Source organism: Acanthaster planci, linkage group LG03, assembly GCF_054643075.1.
Source record: "Acanthaster planci isolate LZ-2023a linkage group LG03, COTS_SCS, whole genome shotgun sequence".
NCBI lineage: Eukaryota > Metazoa > Echinodermata > Asteroidea > Valvatida > Acanthasteridae > Acanthaster > Acanthaster planci.
In genome coordinates this window covers 24,496,896-24,514,450 of record NC_141779.1, presented here as the reverse complement: position 1 = coordinate 24,514,450, position 17,555 = coordinate 24,496,896, and the positions used below count along the sequence as shown (strand labels likewise).

Sequence of the window (17,555 nt, the reverse complement as noted above, 5' to 3'; positions counted from 1 at the left end):
TTTTTTCTGATGCTGCCATTGCAATCATCACAAATTCAGTGGGGAAACTAAGTCTGAAAATTGCCTGATGTAATTTTTTTTCCAATTTGTTAGAAAAAACCACCAATTACCAGATTCACTACACTAAAAATAAGAAGGTGTGACCTTAAGGAAGGAATGCCATCCCTAAAGCTACGTGTAATAAGTTTGTATGGTGAGATTGCTGACTCATGAATAGGAATAAATTTTGTACAAAATAAATTTTGGAACTTACACTGCTTGAGGTGTACACGAATATTTGTAAAATGAAAGCCTTTTCTTTACTGACTGATCAACGAATATGTAACTGCGCCGGTACATGGAATGTTGCAAAAACTGCCTTCGTTTTTACAAATATTCAGTTGACTGTAGGAATAAAACCTCAGTCTATTTTCAGACGGCATTTTTCTTTCAGGGTAAAAGGTTATGGAAAGAATTTGTAGAAGTCACATTTTTCACTTTCACAAAAGATATGCAGACATTATTTTTCCATTTGTCTGGGTTTTTGGAATGTTTGGCAGTGCACATGACGTGTCCCTATCATAAGAGTAGATACCGATGGGAGTGATTCTACCAGACAGAATTCATTGACCTGAAAGGCACAGCTACATGCACATGTATGTCATTAAGAAAGTGGGTAAGAACACAACTTGCCTCACACGATGAACATCGAACAAAAGAAGCACAGTGCAATAATAATGGACACTCATTGTTAGTCCACTGCGTTTCTTTGGTGACATGTTTGTAGTGTCACTTCCTAACAAATAACTTGAAGGGCGTGTCAATCAAGATTCCTGAATTATTCATAAACCAACTGAGGTTTCCAACATGTACATGTAAGCTTGAAAACTTCAGGCTTCAAAAAAGTAACAGATGTATGAATTGAAGGTTCCCAAGGTAATTATACATTACAGACAGACTCCTCGGCAAAACCTTCCGTAAATCATTTCAGTGAGTGGCTGGGTAGTATAAAACACATGTATGTCTCCTTTTTTGACAATACCGGTATTGTTTTGTGGATTTTTTGTTTTGACGATACTGCTATCACCATATATTGGAGACTGCAAAACACTGCAACTCTGCATGAACGTTCACCCTGATCGCAAGATGCTCATACATCTTGTGATGACTGAGTTATGACATACATGTACCAGTACATGTTCATGATGTTGTAAATAAGAAGTTTTCCATTCCAACAATGACCAAATGTTTTGTAACTGATGAAATGCATGCATTGCTAGTGTAAATAAGTCTCAAAAGTAGGTATTAAATTTCAAATGAGACGAAATTTGCAAGTCCCTCATTAACACCTATTAACTCAACTAATAGCATGCAAGTTCATGCATCACTTTGACATGTACACGTATGCCTGACTGAGAAGGAAAAACATCTAGTGCACTAACAGGGTTCATTCAGACATTGCATATTAAACAAATACTGAATGTTACACATTCATGCCATGGACAGAATTTCATTCAGTAGAGTGAAATTTTCTATTCCTACATGTACATGGCCTCACCTTGCAGAGTAGAAGATTCAATTCACTTCACCACTTCTCACCACTCCTAAACATGCAACATGACTTTAACCCTTGTTGCAGTTCTGAACTTTTCTTGGATTAATAGGGTCCCTTCTTTTGACATCACAGTCATGTTATTCCTACAAGTGGCTGCTAAAACTATGGTTAGTTTGTAACTAACTACAATCGATTTGCCAAACACTGCCTTTAATCTTTTGATTAGAGAACAGAGGATTGAGTTGTGCACTGCACTCTTATCAATACAGTTTTCACAATGTGCACTGTCAACCTGATGTTTTTTCAGTCCAGCCCATATTTTAAATTATGTTGATGATGTATTGACGGTGTACCTTTGTGGTTTAGGCTATAAATAATACAACTATGCAAGTTGTGTTGCACAGGGAGTTGACATTAGTCAGACCATGTAGGCCCTCTATATAATCACAGATCTACTGGAAAACCCCGCAAAATCTTAGACCGTTTAAACACTGGATGACAGGGCACGAGACTTGTCCGGTTATTGTTTGCCGTCCATCAATGACTCAGCATTGTGACATCATGGAATCGCCCTCGGAACATACATGTACAATGAGGCCATCATAAACAACACCCAGTTTGAACACATCGCGCTGTACCATTTTTGTATAATCAGTAGGTTCTTGCGTTTATATCCTTCCTGTGAACGTGAACATGTACTTGCAACCATTTCTTTACGTATTACGTATTGTATTCGTATTGTTTATCCTTAACTTTTTATTTCTTACGAATTCACTTCGATGAAAATCAGCACCACCACCTCTGTTTTGAAATACATGCACTATACAGTACATACAAACACAAGTCAGAAATCCAGACATAAAATTATACATTTTTTCTTTTCATTCACAAGCTCATACCAGCGACCGAGTATGAGAGGTATATGTTTTTATAGTTCAACATTCAATACGCATACAGAATAATCATGAATCAAAAGAATATTTTCAATCGCGAGTACGTCCCTCAATAATGGAGCACCCCTACGAAACATGGTACAGGTAAGCGCCTCAAATTATGCTAATGAGGCTGAATTTTAGCTAAATCAAGAAGTAATGTGAGTGGTCCATGCATTAACAAACTCACTGGACTCCAAATAGAGTCCACCTGTAAGAAGCAGAGGCTCACGACAGGCATGCCAATTCTCAAGCAGGAAGGGAATTAACAACAGTGTACAGTGAAAGAACCCTTTCTTTGGTTGAGACAGCTCTCTAAAACATTGAGGTTCAAGACATCGAAGAAGCCAATTTTATTAGTATTTCTGTCACTGGGCCTGGATTAAACTCGATTAAAGTCTCGTTGAATGATTACTTAACATGATTTTACAGTGGTGCACAACATCTGTGTGGTGCTATATACCCATTTGAATGACACGTTTTGCAAAGGCAGGTCTTGTATGACATTTTGTCTGTAAGGCAGCATGGGTAAAAAAAGCCAGTCTAAGCAATCAGAAATAAGGGAGGGAAGACTGAATATTAGACTGTTAACATGCCAAATCATGGAAATGTAATCAAAATATTCAACCAAGGTACCAAAGTTACACACTGAAAAAAAATAAGTTGCCATGATTGATTGGTTTCAGTTTGGTTTTCCTTGAGAATAATGCATTTTCTATGGGTGGTCCTAAACTTTTGCAAATGATTGTACATGTATATCCCAAGTCAGAGCCCAGTATTGACGGAGGAGTGTACCTGTATGAAAGGCCTTGTTTACAGATCTAGCCAACAGGGCATAGACAACTTGACTGTTTAAAATTTGAATTAGGACAACTCAACCATTGAAACAACTCAACTGTGGGACAATCGACCATCTATGCCTCACATGGACAAACAACTCGACCGTAAGGACCAGTCATCAATTGAGACAAGTTGACTCGCAAAAAAGAGAAAAGACTGAGGACAGATTTACCATCTCCAACACTGGCAGACTAGCAACCAAGGCGCCTTGGTCATGTTTGTATCGCGGATGGTGTGTCGCATTACCACGCATTCCGCGTCCCTGTTGCAGCCTTGCCAAATGTTGGTTGGGGTGCTGATGTGTCCTTCATTGGTCCTGTACATGCTGCGTCGCCAGAACCCTATGCATGGTATTCACATCATGTCCAGCAAGTCAACTCGCAATGTAACAAAACACCCACCACATCAATATGCAATCTATGTTTACTGCCATGTACTATGTCATGTTTATGCCTTGCACGGTTGACTTGTGTTAACAAATGACGTAATATGATTGAGTTGTCCAAAAGATCAAGTTGTCTTAACGGTCGAGTTGTCCCGAGTCAAGTTGTCCTATATCCTATGTACATACATGTACTGTGTACATGTACAAATACATGTACCAGTATCTAACGGTATACAAATAAAAGTAATGGAAGAATACCCAGTCATTCGAAAATACCTCTCTGAAATCACAGGTTACGTGGGTACGAGGTGGAAATCCCCACCCCACAGTTTGGGGAATGTTAATTTTGGGACCCCCTGTTTTTAGTTATTTTTACCAATAACAATCGGCCCTGAAAAAGAGTATTACTCAAGCAGTGTCTCTTGATTGTCATGGCTCTATTTGGGTTACATTTGGAAGAGTTATTTGGGAGCAAAATAGAACTCTTTTACCCCATGTCCGTCAATGTAAATGCACAGTCAACTTGACGCAGACTGTACGAGTTCTGGTTACATGTTCAGTTACAGTATTCTCTTCATCAATACTCTTAGTCCTCAATCTGCTTATCTCGACCAACCAGATACTGGCTTTCCCATGAAACTTTCCAGTAACCAATCATGAAACTTTCCAGTAACCAATCAGAGACAATTATTACCAAGCAGGTTTCACAATATCGCCATATGGATGCATACCATGCAAGCGCAGTCTGGCTGTTTTCTTCAATACTCTTACTCCCCTGTCAGCTCATTTCGACCAATCAGAGAGATCAGCTTTCTAATGAAACTTTTCAGTTGCCAATCATGTTTATTTCTAGTGGACGCAGTTTCCCGTAATACATGTAATTGCCCTCAAATCTCAAAACCCTGCCCTCTTTCTACAAAATTAACCCTGCAGTTCAGCGGGTCATGCTATTTAGCGTCAACAAGCGTCAACAAAGCATCAAGAAGTTATTCAAGCATATTTATGCAAAAAATTATATGTACAATATTAACTGGGCATCTACGAATAATATTCACTGTATCACATTTATCTAAAATGATATTTGAGTGTGGCAATTTGAGTGACAATGTCAAACCGGCCGCCCTATTGTTACCGCATGGACAGCAGAAAAAAGAAAGATGGCGGCCCCCTCACATCGCAAATTTTTGTTGTCGTGTGTGAATCTGGAATAAAATTCCCTGGTTTTCTTACACAGTGGAACATGTTAGCGTCTGTAAATTATGATAAAACCACTCTGAAACCTCTGGAGGTTATTTTCAAGTTGTTGACGCTTTCTTGACGCTACTTATGTGTGTTGACGCTTGTTGAAACTAAATAGCACGACCGAGTTCAGCAAAATAATATCACTGTCATGTACTTATTTTTGTAGGCGAGTCTGAAAGCTGATATAGAAGAGGGATCCTACTCCTAGAATAAGCCCTTTTCACGTTTAATGTGTACATGCTCAGAAGATTTAGGGGACAAATTCACGACAACGTTGTTGCGTAACGTTTGGTGAATGGATGCTCACAATTGTTATTGTCGTACACAATTTGTTTTCCTCTAGCTTTGTTCACTTTCTCGCCTGGGGGGGCTAATCAACATGGTGAGGGAACGGGAAATTGGCTTGTGGAGGGTGCCTTACAAAGTAACAAACTCCCACACCACCTACACAGTTCTGGCATGTCTGGGGGGAGGAAATCCCCAGAACAATGTGACTTTTGACCTCATGATAGTCGGCAACGAGGTGGATCACGCAAAGTGGCGGGGTATTCTGCAACTGAGCTGAAAAGAAAAACATTTACCAGTCATGAGAACTCGATGCGTCGTCTTGTTTTTGTACTTTCGGCTGAATGACCGAATTGGCATTTGTCATAACATCGACGTCACCCTCGAAGTCCAATCCACATTCATGTCGATGCGCCAGGCAACGCTTCATTGCAAATACATGTAGGCCTACTAGGCTACCCCGATTTTTCGCAAAACAAACATCTGAAGAAAAATATCTCTGAATGTTAACCACACTCAACCCGTTTAATACTTTGGCTTTGGCATTATCAACCAAAACCTAGCCGAAGTTGAGCCACAGGATTAACTTTCCGAACTATAGGATTTAGTATTAGTAAGTTGTAACACGCAAATGCACGCTCGATCTTTTGGTTTGTTGAGGCTGGGAACCATACCATTCAAATAGCACCTGACTACATAGCTGCAGGCAACTGTACAGCCCGTGCAGTAAACATGGTGAATAAAAAGCCCGTTGAAAAGTGTAAAACAACAAAATCCGGGGCTCAAGCCGACATTACTGGAGTCCTCAAACAAAAGTTAAATTATTGTCTCAACCCTACTCTTTCCATTTCTTTTTAAATTGTTAATTGTTCTTAATCATTAACGCAAAACAAAACCACCCCTCGAGAAGGGATAGTTCCCAAGAATGCTCCGAGCCACTTTTCTACTTTCCCGGGCACTGGGGTGACAGTTTTCCATCAGTAATTTTATCAACTCTGCCCTAGGTTGGAAGCCTCCATGCCCGGGGAGTTGATCCTGGCCTAAATTTCCACTATCCCTCAATTCTATTTTTCTAACGAAGCTGTGTGTCACTTTTTATGCAAGTTCACTGCACCCTTACAGTATTCGTGCTTTTGCTTGTCTGAAAGAAAACGAAGTTTGGTTTCAAATTTGGATGCCTGGATTTCCTTCCAATTTTTTTTATTTTCAAGGGCAGATCTTAGGGCCATGACCCCCCCCCAGGAGGCTGTTTTATTTTGAAAAATAATGAAAGAACATGATGTAGCCTCAGTCTCACCCCTGAGAAAGTCAATGAGTTTTTTCTCAATTTTTTATGAAAGAACATAGGTCTATCTTTGGCCAATTTTATTTCCCATCCAAAAGTGGGAAGAGGGCTTTCGTTTCTTGAAGGTCATAAAGACCATAAAAGGCCCCAGAAAGGCAATAAAAGGTATATGAATAAAAATCTATATTTTTCCTCCCTCCCCCAAAAGAGTTTGCCTTCCTCTCCCCCCCCCCGAAAAAAAATCCGCCGCGAGCCTTTAGTCAAGCCGCGTGTGGCACCTTGGTGCCTCAGCTGGTAACGAAAAGACGAGTGAAGCCAATCGCACTATAGGTACATGTACTAGAGTAGGGGGAAGATGCTGGGTCTAGTCCACGCCTCTTTTCCCTGTGTACTTACCCAGAAAAAAAATTAAGATTTAAAATTACCAACGGGTACCTACCCAGTAAAATTTTTCAAAACAACATTTTAAATCTCTTATTTTATGTGTGAAAACAGGTCACTGCCGCCAAGCCAAGGTCGTGACGTACTGTTGCCATGGTGCGGCGAAAATTGGAAAGTGCTTGTTGCAACAATCTACTGGTACGAGCAAGGATTGCTGATCAAACGTTGCTTCGCTCATGCGAAAAATAAAAAAAACAGCTTAAACTTGTACAGGAGAACTACCGCCATTCTCTTTTTTACTCTCGCAGGCTATGATGCATCACCATACCAAACCTTACACCAACGTATCAGGTAAATGGATGTCTATTCTGATGTTAATTTTTAAAAAGAGAGAGATAGTTTTTAATTTACAAAATCCTTGATCTGTTATTTTTAATTTTTTTTTAATTAACGACAATGGAGATATCAAGACAAACCAGTGCATGAGTTGACTAGTGTTATATCTTGCTCGAGAAAACTGCTGATGACTAATCGCTCGGAAGAAAGTTTTTAACTATCTACCTGACATGAGTAATCCGCCATCATTACCATTTTTACAAATGTGTATTGACGATAAGTGGAGTGGATGAAGTGGATGAAGATGCGGATGAAATAGAGGACTTGGAGGAGCAACCGAAACGGACAAAAAATACTGTTTCTGTGCAGTCTGTTGATGACAAACTAAAACAAGAACGTCAACCACAACGAGGCAAGCATGAGGAACCATTCCTGCCTGGGATGATGCACGTTGAAGTTTATCTAAATTAGCAAAATGTGTAAAAGAATATAACGAGATATATAACAATAGAGAAAACCGTGCTCACTAGCTGGAAATATCATTTCAAACATTTCAGCGAAACAAGAAAAAACGACAGGTACCTACACCAGATTTAAGTTATTGGCTAAAATAAAAATGTAGTGTTAAAAAAGGGCAAAAACGTTAAGAGAATTTTATAAACTTACACCGATTATCCTCAATTACTTTGTTTCCGCTTACCGTTGACTTTTTTAAGAAAAAAATAACAAAAAACGTACAAGGATGTGTTTTAGTATTTGGCAAGATATTGGTTCTAATGGTCTAATCTTTTACGCTGTTGTTGTGATAACTGCGGACCCATGCATGGTATAACAAGGCGTAAGGCAATATCCCTCATTATATAATTTTAGGTTTTTTAATGCAACGCAAATTTTTCTAAACTTTATGAAGCGGCGGCTCTACCTGCTTACCGGCTGCAAATAGCTTTTAGCCCAAGTAAGGAGGAGCGGTAGGCGGTGCTCTTACACTGTTCCTTGGTGGAGTGGGAGCCCACAGCCTAGAACAAACAACTCAGCGACTTTAATACAGCTTGATGTGATTCTCCAAGTTTTTTCAACAGATCTTTTTTTCGTCAAACATCTCCCTCGCGATAATTTTTGCTTTCTCTTAAAATATTGAACAACTTGTTCAATTTCTGCCGTGTCTTGTTTTTAATTTCCTGAATTTTAGTACTTCCACACACTCTCACGTATTCAACACAAATTCTTCATGAGAGATGTCGCCGTCGTTTATTGCGTGAGCCACGTATTCTTCTATCGTGTTTAGTTTGTCGTCGGCCAAAACTCGCATTTGATCGTGGTTCTTTAATTTCACGTTCAATCTTTTACCTGCATGCCGAAGCAAACCAAACGCTCCAAAACCTACAGGTCACTTCCAAAACCAGTCCCACAGGAGCAGAAAGAGCGACCAAGATTGCTGGGATACCCACTGTACCTGAAACAACAAACCTACGGTTTCACTCCATATTCTACGTATTTTATCGCGGTGAACAACCACTTAATTTTTTTACGTAGTTTCTCCTTTTTTCGCTCTGTCAAGATCTGAGATTTTATTTGTTCGACTTTGTGGAATCTGTAAATATTTGTTTCTTCTTTACTGTCGCTTCTTAACGGTAGAGAAAAGTAAAGGTTTTCACTCCTTTTTTTCCTTGTTTTATATTAAGCTTTAAAAAAGCCTTAAGCTTTGAAAAAACTTTAAGCTTTCAACAAAAACTTTAAGCTTCGAAAAACGACTTCTCCCCTGTTGGTTTTTTTTCAACCTAGTTCTCCATATGAAGGTCAAACTAGTTAAAGTTAAAGTCGACACTTCCCTCGTTTCTGTGAGGGCGCTCCTGGTTCTCGTTTTTTTCCTCTTGGTTGTTTTCGTTAAATCCGTATTGTATAAATTCTAAAGCTAGTCTTCTACCTTCTGTGATGAATTCACCTCCATCTCGCAGTAAAGCCACCAAGCTCGCAGCAGAAATTCGTTCATCGCTTAGTTCCCTTCAATACTATATTCAGAAATAGGACTAGGCCCTATAGTTTATCATTACTATTTTGGGGTGTCAATTTAAGTTCTGTTTCAATCATGCGCTTTTCTTTAAAACCTTTCCCTTTCATATCCGTTAACTGAATCGTGTAGGCCTAGTACTCGATGAAAACTTTTCCCGCTGGGTTTGGGTATTTCACCGATGGGCATTATTAACGGAAATTTCTCTTTCTCGAGCTCTTTCAGAGGGTCTGCCATCTGCATGCGTTTGCCAATCGATTTCGATGGCGTTGGTAATGTTAAATACCCTGCGCGGAACACAACTTTTTAATGCGCATGGATTTATAGTCGTCCAGGTTTTCATCAACGTCTTGCAACTGAAACGTCTGCTCGTTCTTACTCAAGTAAAAAGAGTGTGTTGTTACCACTTTTAAAAAGACCATTTTAAAAAGTTTTTTTAAAGAAACCATGGGAACCAATTTCAGTTACTTCCGTCGTGAACAAGGACAACTTTTTATTTGCTGAGTTTCCCAACTTGACAAAAGCTTACAAACTCCCACGTGTGAAAACAGAGGAAGCCGTCTACCGTTAGACCAGCGACCCTTTAAAGTTGTACTGTGCTTCGACGGCTTTCGGAGTTGGTTGGGATCTTCTAAACGATTAGGTGTAGTCAACGTAATCGTTCCCGGCACGCGTCTAAACTCGCTTTTAAACTAGACTTGGACGGTGTTTCAGACGATAACAGAGGCGTATACAATAACATGGCTCGCAACTTGGTAAAAGAAATTAACGTCAGGCTTCAACAACACAGCGACCAGAAATATGGCTCACTTTGGCCTCGAAAACATGCAGGACAAACTCAGACTTGGAGCCGCAGATGGAAAAGACAAAGCGATCGCCGACGCGTTTGGTAACCACTACGCGATTCCTCTGGACATCGAACTGTTAACTGACTACATTCCATTTTACTCCAACGCTTTGAAACAGCCTTCGACCTAAGAATTGTTTAACGTTTCAAAGATGTCTCCAGTATACCGTCAGATTTTTCGAACAGTGTAGTGCAAGTGAAAATTAAAGCCAAAGTTAATGTTGGCTTGCTTTGTAATCAGAGACTCAACAAACCGTTTTGAAGCGTCTGGTCCTCTATACGTCTGTTGACTAGTGCACTTACCATCACATCGAACGCAACAACGTGAGAATAACCGCAAGATTTGTGCTCGCGTCTGTTTTTCTAGTATCGATTCAGAATCTGCGTAAATCATGAAAAGTGCATCTTGCTTGTGTTTGTAGATTTTAAACTTCAAAACGGTATAGTCTTTGTCCGGAAATACGAGTTACGATGAAGCGCTGTCTATACCTTGACAATCTTGTTTGTGCGCGTCCAACTTGACTTAAAAATGAGAAAGACAATGTTAACCGAAATATATCTTGTGTTAGTGTGCCCTGGCTTCGCTAGATAGAAGTCGTGAAAATCTTTGATTCAACAACAGTGACTTGTTTCTTTGTCGGTAAACAAGAGTAAATTGATGGGTTCTTTCAAACAGTTTTCAGAAACGTACAAAGGAAAAACATTGTCTTTTGTTATTTGTACCCAAACACGTTAATAGCCAAAATTTTCCGGGTTGCTACGCAGGGCTGTTGATCCACGGGGGTGGGAAATAAGGCGTTGATAAATTTTAACCCGTCATTTGTGTTGTAAGTAGATGTTCTATCTGACTTTTATAGTTGGAGTTGGCTTGAGCTATACCCAAGGCGGCTCTCAGAATCTTACTAACAAACAGATCACAGAAAGTTGTCTTGGAAGGAGTCTCTTCATCACCAATAGAAGTAACCTCTGGTTCGTGTACCACAGGGCACTGTCTTGGGGCCGTTGCTTTTCATACTATACCTCAACGACCTTACCTCAGGAATTATATTGGAAGTTAGGCTCCTAACAGATGACTGTATCCTGTATCGAGAAATGAAGACAAGGAATGATGCTCAAGCTCTACCAGACGACATAAATACGCTCAGCAAATATGAGTCAAGTTGGCAGATGAAAATTAACACTGCAAAATGTTATACTATGCATATCACTCACAAGAAAAACCTATGTCGTCTACCTACATGATGAATGGAAAACCACTCGAGAAGACAAATAGCCATACTTACCTGGGAGTAGAAATAAATCATAGGCCTAAACTGAGTTGTGCTGATCATATAAGCAGTGACTCTTCAAAGGCAAACAAAATGCTTGGGTTACTCCGTAGAAACCTCTACAGCTGTTCTCCAAGGGTGAAGGAGATTGCCTGCAAAATCCTAGTCAGACCTAAGCTGGTATATTGTGCTAGCGTCTAGGATCCGTACTACCAAGATCACAAGAACAGACTAGCAGCACTCCAGCGGAGGGCGGCAAGATTTGTATGCAGAGATTTTCGACAAAAAAGCAGTGTCTCCTTCATGATTCAAACCCTGCGATGGAAATCCTTAGAGGAGCGTAGGGCTACGACTGTACACTCACTTTATTTTATAAATCCATCCATCATCAAGTATCAGTGAAACACGGATCATTACCGGGTGAAAGCCGAAAGAGAGGGAATTACAACACGGAAAACATCTTCTATTTCCTTTTCCCACCAATCGATACAAAAAGAGTGTTACAAAGTCACCTTCATACCCAGGACCATTGTGAAATGGAAATATTTACCGGCCGAAATATGGGAAGCTTCAAATATTGATACCTTCAAAACAAAGTTGTCTAGTATTGACATAGGGGGACCCAGCACGTGTATTAGAGTCAGCTAGCCACCACGCACCTGCAACTTAAAATGTCCAATAGTGGAGGTTGTTACAGTAATTACAAGAAGAAGACACCACCTGATGCACTCTTGGACGGTGTTTACGTGAACAATAGCCTTTTTTTATTTTTAAGTACATGTACATGGGTAGTATACGAATACAGCATGGTTTGAGGGGATGCAGTGGGAATTACTGGTCCCGAGGTGTAGGTCAGCGCGAAATCTTCCTCCATGGCGAAATAAACCATGCTGTATTTGTTTTACTACACTTTATATTCACAACAGAAATCTCACGTTACTTGTACTCACATACGCCATTGTTGTTTCTCAGCTGCTAAATTTCCATGTAATAATAGTGGAGTGCAGATGTGCATAGAAACAGGCTTCAATAGTCTGGTGCTGGCATACGTTTTGGGTCTTTATTACAATAATTATTAGGATACAACTCCAGACTGGTTCCGTAAAGATTACATGGCACAGAATACATATTTACGCAGTGGGTTCCAGAGGGATTTTTTGATGCTACCAGAAAAAAATACCGTCGCGTGGCAGCGAGGTGGATACTCACCGCTATGACGTCACCTGGTCGCGTATCATTTCTACTTCCCAGACACGAGGTGGAATCGGCCAATGAAGCGCTCCGAATTGCTCATGAATATTTGGTGTAGTAATGGCATATACCTTTTTCACCCACGTGACTAGATGTAAACGATACCACCACGTATGAACCGCCTTGGCCACGGTGATCTTATTCCTACGGGCAGCTTCAACCACGTGCAAGTGCACGTGCGAAAATTGCATGCTTGACTAGTTTATCTTGAATAAGTAGATTACCATCACAACGCTATGCACTCATTACCATCTCAACATATTAGAAGTCCAGCACGATCGTGAATACGATATGAGCTACCTCTTAACGATTCTTACTTAGTGATGCGTAAAGCGCTGTGATGGTGTTGATGGTGTAACCCGATCCTCTCTGCGTATATTCTTCGATTTGCTTCAGAATGTCTTCTCGTTGTTCTGCTAAAGTTTGATTGACGTCACGTTTGTTTAAAACGGAGGTATATTTACTTTTAAACGTAAATTTTGCCGTGACTTAGTCCCCTTGGTTAGGTCTTTCTTTGCTAAACATGGCTTTGAGTTTGATGCAAGTCAGTTGTCTCAACGCAGACGTTACTTCAACTTTGGTCATTTGCTCGTGAGAGTTAAAGAATCGCACCAGGTCTTTGTTATACAATCGAGATTGAGTTCCCAACTTCTTAAATTCCCTGGAAACCTTCTAATTTCTCTAAACTCTTTAAACGGCTCTGATGTGTTGTACGCTTTGACTGTGTTGATGCAGTCTTTCCTAAGCAACTGGCCATTTTTACCCGTGGGTACGACTCTCAACTAATTGTTTTGAGCGATTTTATTTAAGTCGTAGAAATTCTTTTACATTGAGGTTTGAAATTGGTTTTTGTTCTGTACGTATAGCACAGATATAATCTCGACGCGTGTGTTTAAGTTTGCCTGATAGTGTGATACGGTACTTATTCACGTATTATTTTAACACAGCTTTACTCCATCTGACGTAGGTTTTTTGTTATTGGTCTTTCGCCTGGTCTTTACATGCTTTTTTATATGTAGAGATTATATTTATTTAAGTCATTTTCCCCAAAAAGTAAAAACGGTGGGTTTGTTTTACACTCTGAGCACCAATACTTGTTTTCCTCGTGCTCGCATATTCAAGGCGTGCAAATCTTACTAGCTGATTTATACAGTTTGTGCTCACAAGACAAGTCGTTTTTGCAATAATCTTTACTGTGTCTATGGACCGTGTCTTGTTCACAAGTTAACCATCGTCTCCGATGGCCGAAACACGTTACGCAGCTTTTCTTCACTTTAAAGTCTGAAAGCGGGTTTTTGTGACAGTTGATTCACGTTTTTGTTGCCATTGTTTTGATCACGTCTCTTTGTTTTACTTTATTTTTTCAATAATTTTTTTTAATAATGGCTGATTTGTTTCCAAATATAAAATAAGAGAATTAAAATGCTAATTTTTAAAAATTTTACTAGGTACCCAGTGGTTATTTAACGTTTACAAAATATTTTTTTGGGGGGGGAGGTACCCAATTAAAAGAAGCGTGCTAAATCCGGCATATTCCACCTACTCTAGTATCTATGGTAGGAGATCCCAGTCCCGTTCCCACTTTTTGACATAGGGGATTACAAATATAATTAACCCCCCCCCGCAACAAACTGAATATGCGCACCCTCACAGGCTGCACCACTTTACTCTACACTTGCCCGCGTCATGATATCTCTTGGGATGGAGGCTGATCTTTCAGAAAGCATCCCACACATGTGACAAGAAATCTCCGCCTATGCCGTATCCATGTTTCAGTTCCGTACGTAGTCTCCAGATGTCTTACAGACGTGATCCGAATGTAGGGACCGGTAGCGTGTAATGAATCCGGCAGCATCCTGCCCCGAATGTAAAATGTAAACGATGCCCGCTCAATGCACAAATCAGCAGCAGGAGCTGATAGCATATTTTGGTCTTTCTTCTTGGTTACTGAAACTAACTTCTCCATAAATGGATCATTTATCTAAAATTTAACACAATAACCACCGATTTGAAATAAATTACCGTAAAATGATTTGTCGAGCATAATCATTGAAAAATAAATTACCACCCTGTGATCAACAGAGGATTATCAAGGATAGAACTTGTGTTTTATTTGCCTTCGAGCTGAAACATATTTCATGTTAAAGCATTGCTATTGGCCTGACAAAAGTTTAAATACTCAGCATTCAAATTGCAGGACTAGCTCCGGGCCCTATTTAATAGGGGCGGGGACCAGTCCAGTATTACTGCAGTGTCCGGGGTGCCACACGTCACGCGCGCTTTCTTTGAAGGCCACACCAGCTAGCTGGAAGGAAGTTCGAGCGACGACCATTCGTCAACCACAAGCTGCATTCAGCATCCCCCTGCATCCAGCATATAATGGTATTTTGTGCACAGGTTATATTGCTGTGGTTTGTCTTGGTGCATATGGAGTTGTATCCTCATGATGGAATTTTTCAAGCATCTGCTTTGCCATCATTCTATCACCTCATGAAATTACCAATTCATGATAAATATTCATTATTTCACCTTGCATTTACGAATTGATAAAGTTGGATACAGTTTGCGTGAAATGGGTAAAACATTCCACACTTTTAATAAATCACCAGTAAATTTAGCAGATGAGTTTTTTCGACGTTGAAATTGTAATTGTTAAACACAAAACAAACTTATATTGGAGAGCATATATAACTGGTGGCAGAATAGCACATGCTGTATTCTTGCTTTAAGGTTTGCTGGGTGCCTGCGTGTAGGCAGATTTTACTGCAGCACAGTGCCTTCTTTGGATTTGGGTATCAACTATATTATTGGCCGAAAAACTTAAGCGTAGAACCCATTACAATGTTTTCTATCAATGTGAACATAAACATTTCAAGCCCTTGAACAGAGCCCCATTCTTCAACTTAAGCTACAACCGAAAAGTCTATTCAGTCAGTATATTCCACTTCATTGTTATCAATATTTACAATTTCATTATTTTCCCCTCCCCCGTTATCTCCGATGTATGTCCCATCACCCTCTTCATCCCAGATCCTTTCTCCTCCATCTTCCGTCGTCATCTCGGCCGTAGGAAGAAAAACATCGAGATAGAGTTTCCTCCTAAGGCGCCCTCCATCTTTGCCGGATACCTCAATGACCCGTCTTGTTTTAGTCATTCCCTTCCTAAATGGATAAATGGAAGGCTCCTTAGACGACACTATGTGACGCTTGCATGTGGAAAATGCGTTCTTCGGTTTTTTATTTTTCACAGTAGGAGCTTTCATCCTTTGCCGTTTCTCTGTTTTAGGATATGGCCACATAGGTTTGACCGATAACTGGGAAATCGAACTGTCGTTTGAATGTGGCTGCAGTGTTAAATTTGTCACAGGCAGTGACGTTTTTTCAACAGACGGGGGTCTGACAGATGCTTGGATGTCAAACTTGGTTACGGACATCCCACTGCATACACTTCTGGCAAGATGACACACTTGAACCTCCCTTACAATGTTCAAGATACCGGCTGTGAAGTCATCATTGGGCCACAGACGCGGCACGATGGGCGTGACGTGAATCTTCGGCAACACATCTCGGAATGGTTTGCGTTCTGGTGTAGGTACCTCGGGGGAGCAACGCCGTGATGCCAGGATGCTGAACTGACCCCTTTTGGGTCCACTGTTGTCATGGCATTCTCCGAAAAATTTATTATGGCAGATACCTTGGATTATTTCCTTTTCTCCGGCCGTGAATGAACTAGTACTGCCTCGGAGGGTAGAGCTTCCTGGCCTGCTCCTTGAAGTTGAAGAAGTACGCAGTGTCGCCTTTGTTGGCAGAATCTCACGCGAACCTTTGCTGGACATTTTTCTGAGTTTCCGACAATTTGTATGATCACCAACTCAACTCTGAAACTCCAGGACGGTCTCTGATATAGGCCTATGTCCTACAGAATTGGAGAAATCCAGTTCATCCGTTCACATAAAGGAATCGGTTTAGAGAAAACCAAGTCGATATTGAAGGGATAAACTCTGCCGGTCACATCATAGGAAGTCTCGAAGCAAAATGATTTGGTATTGTTTGCAATTGAGCAAAACAACTGGGCGAAACTGATACATCGCTCACCTAACTCAATAACTGCTCGTGCATGATTCTCACAGACTTTAAACAAGTGAGCACTGTGCTCTTATTCGAGACAAATCCAGACAACTATAGAATGTCACGTCACTCGAAGTTCAGTGTAATACGGCTCCACCATCTCACCCTTTCTATAAGTACTCTAAATGTTGATTCACTTCAGTTTTACAGCCGGTGCGTCTATACGTGTCAGACCTGCCGAGTTCACGTTTCTGTTCTAATTTTAGCCCACTTCAGCTGCGCCGCTTATAAACCCAATTAAAAAAAATGTTCAAAGTCGAATGAAAAATATGCGCGTCTGCCACTGAAGGTGATACACGAACCGTCCTCTTCGGTGGTGGAGAGTCTTCATGAACACTCATGGATTCAAGAGTTTGAGAATCGCAGAAAAGCAAGCAGAAACTTGCGATAAAATGTGATTCTTTGTCTGCTGCTGCCTACTTTCACAGAAACTCAAGTGTTCCAAGGCTTAATTACAGATTTAATTTGTGGTAACAAATAGCCGCATTTGCGGGAAAATCTTGTGGTTAAAAGCTCATCTTACGTTTTCTTCCTTGCAATGGAACCAACCCGAGTAAAATTACTGAGGTAAATAACATTGTTACTTGGCAAACACGGGCAATTTACACGCATGGATAATGTTCGCCAGCTTCAGTTGACAAAAAGGCCACGCTCCAACTTCTAGACGATGCGGTATTAGTTTCGCATTTGTAGTTGCCATGGAAACATTAATCAAGTGATCCATTTTGTATGCAAGTAGCAGAAACCAACGCAAGCTTTAAAAGCCTACGAGACATAATTGGCATGTTTGATCATCAGAGAACGTCCTATTATTTAATTTTCTTCAGTTCCTT

The 17,555-nt window shown here is 40.4% G+C and overlaps 1 protein-coding gene across 3 annotated transcripts in view; it reads right to left on the bottom strand.

Annotated features, from left to right (window-relative positions):
- LOC110991170 (cryptochrome-1-like) overlaps positions 1 to 12,373 on the bottom strand; it is a 33,173-nt gene extending 20,800 nt beyond the window's left edge. The window contains exon 1 of one of the 3 annotated variants that reach the window (XM_087134179.1): positions 12,294 to 12,373. In XM_087134179.1, coding sequence (XP_086990305.1) covers positions 12,294 to 12,358 — 65 coding nt within the window. In that variant the 5' untranslated portion in view covers positions 12,359 to 12,373. Of the gene's footprint in view, positions 1 to 3,478; positions 3,628 to 5,514; positions 5,853 to 12,293 lie in introns of those variants that run through there. The other 2 variants (XM_022256388.2, XM_087134178.1) reach the window with 2 other exon arrangements.
- Between the last annotated feature and the right edge of the window lie 5,182 nt (positions 12,374 to 17,555).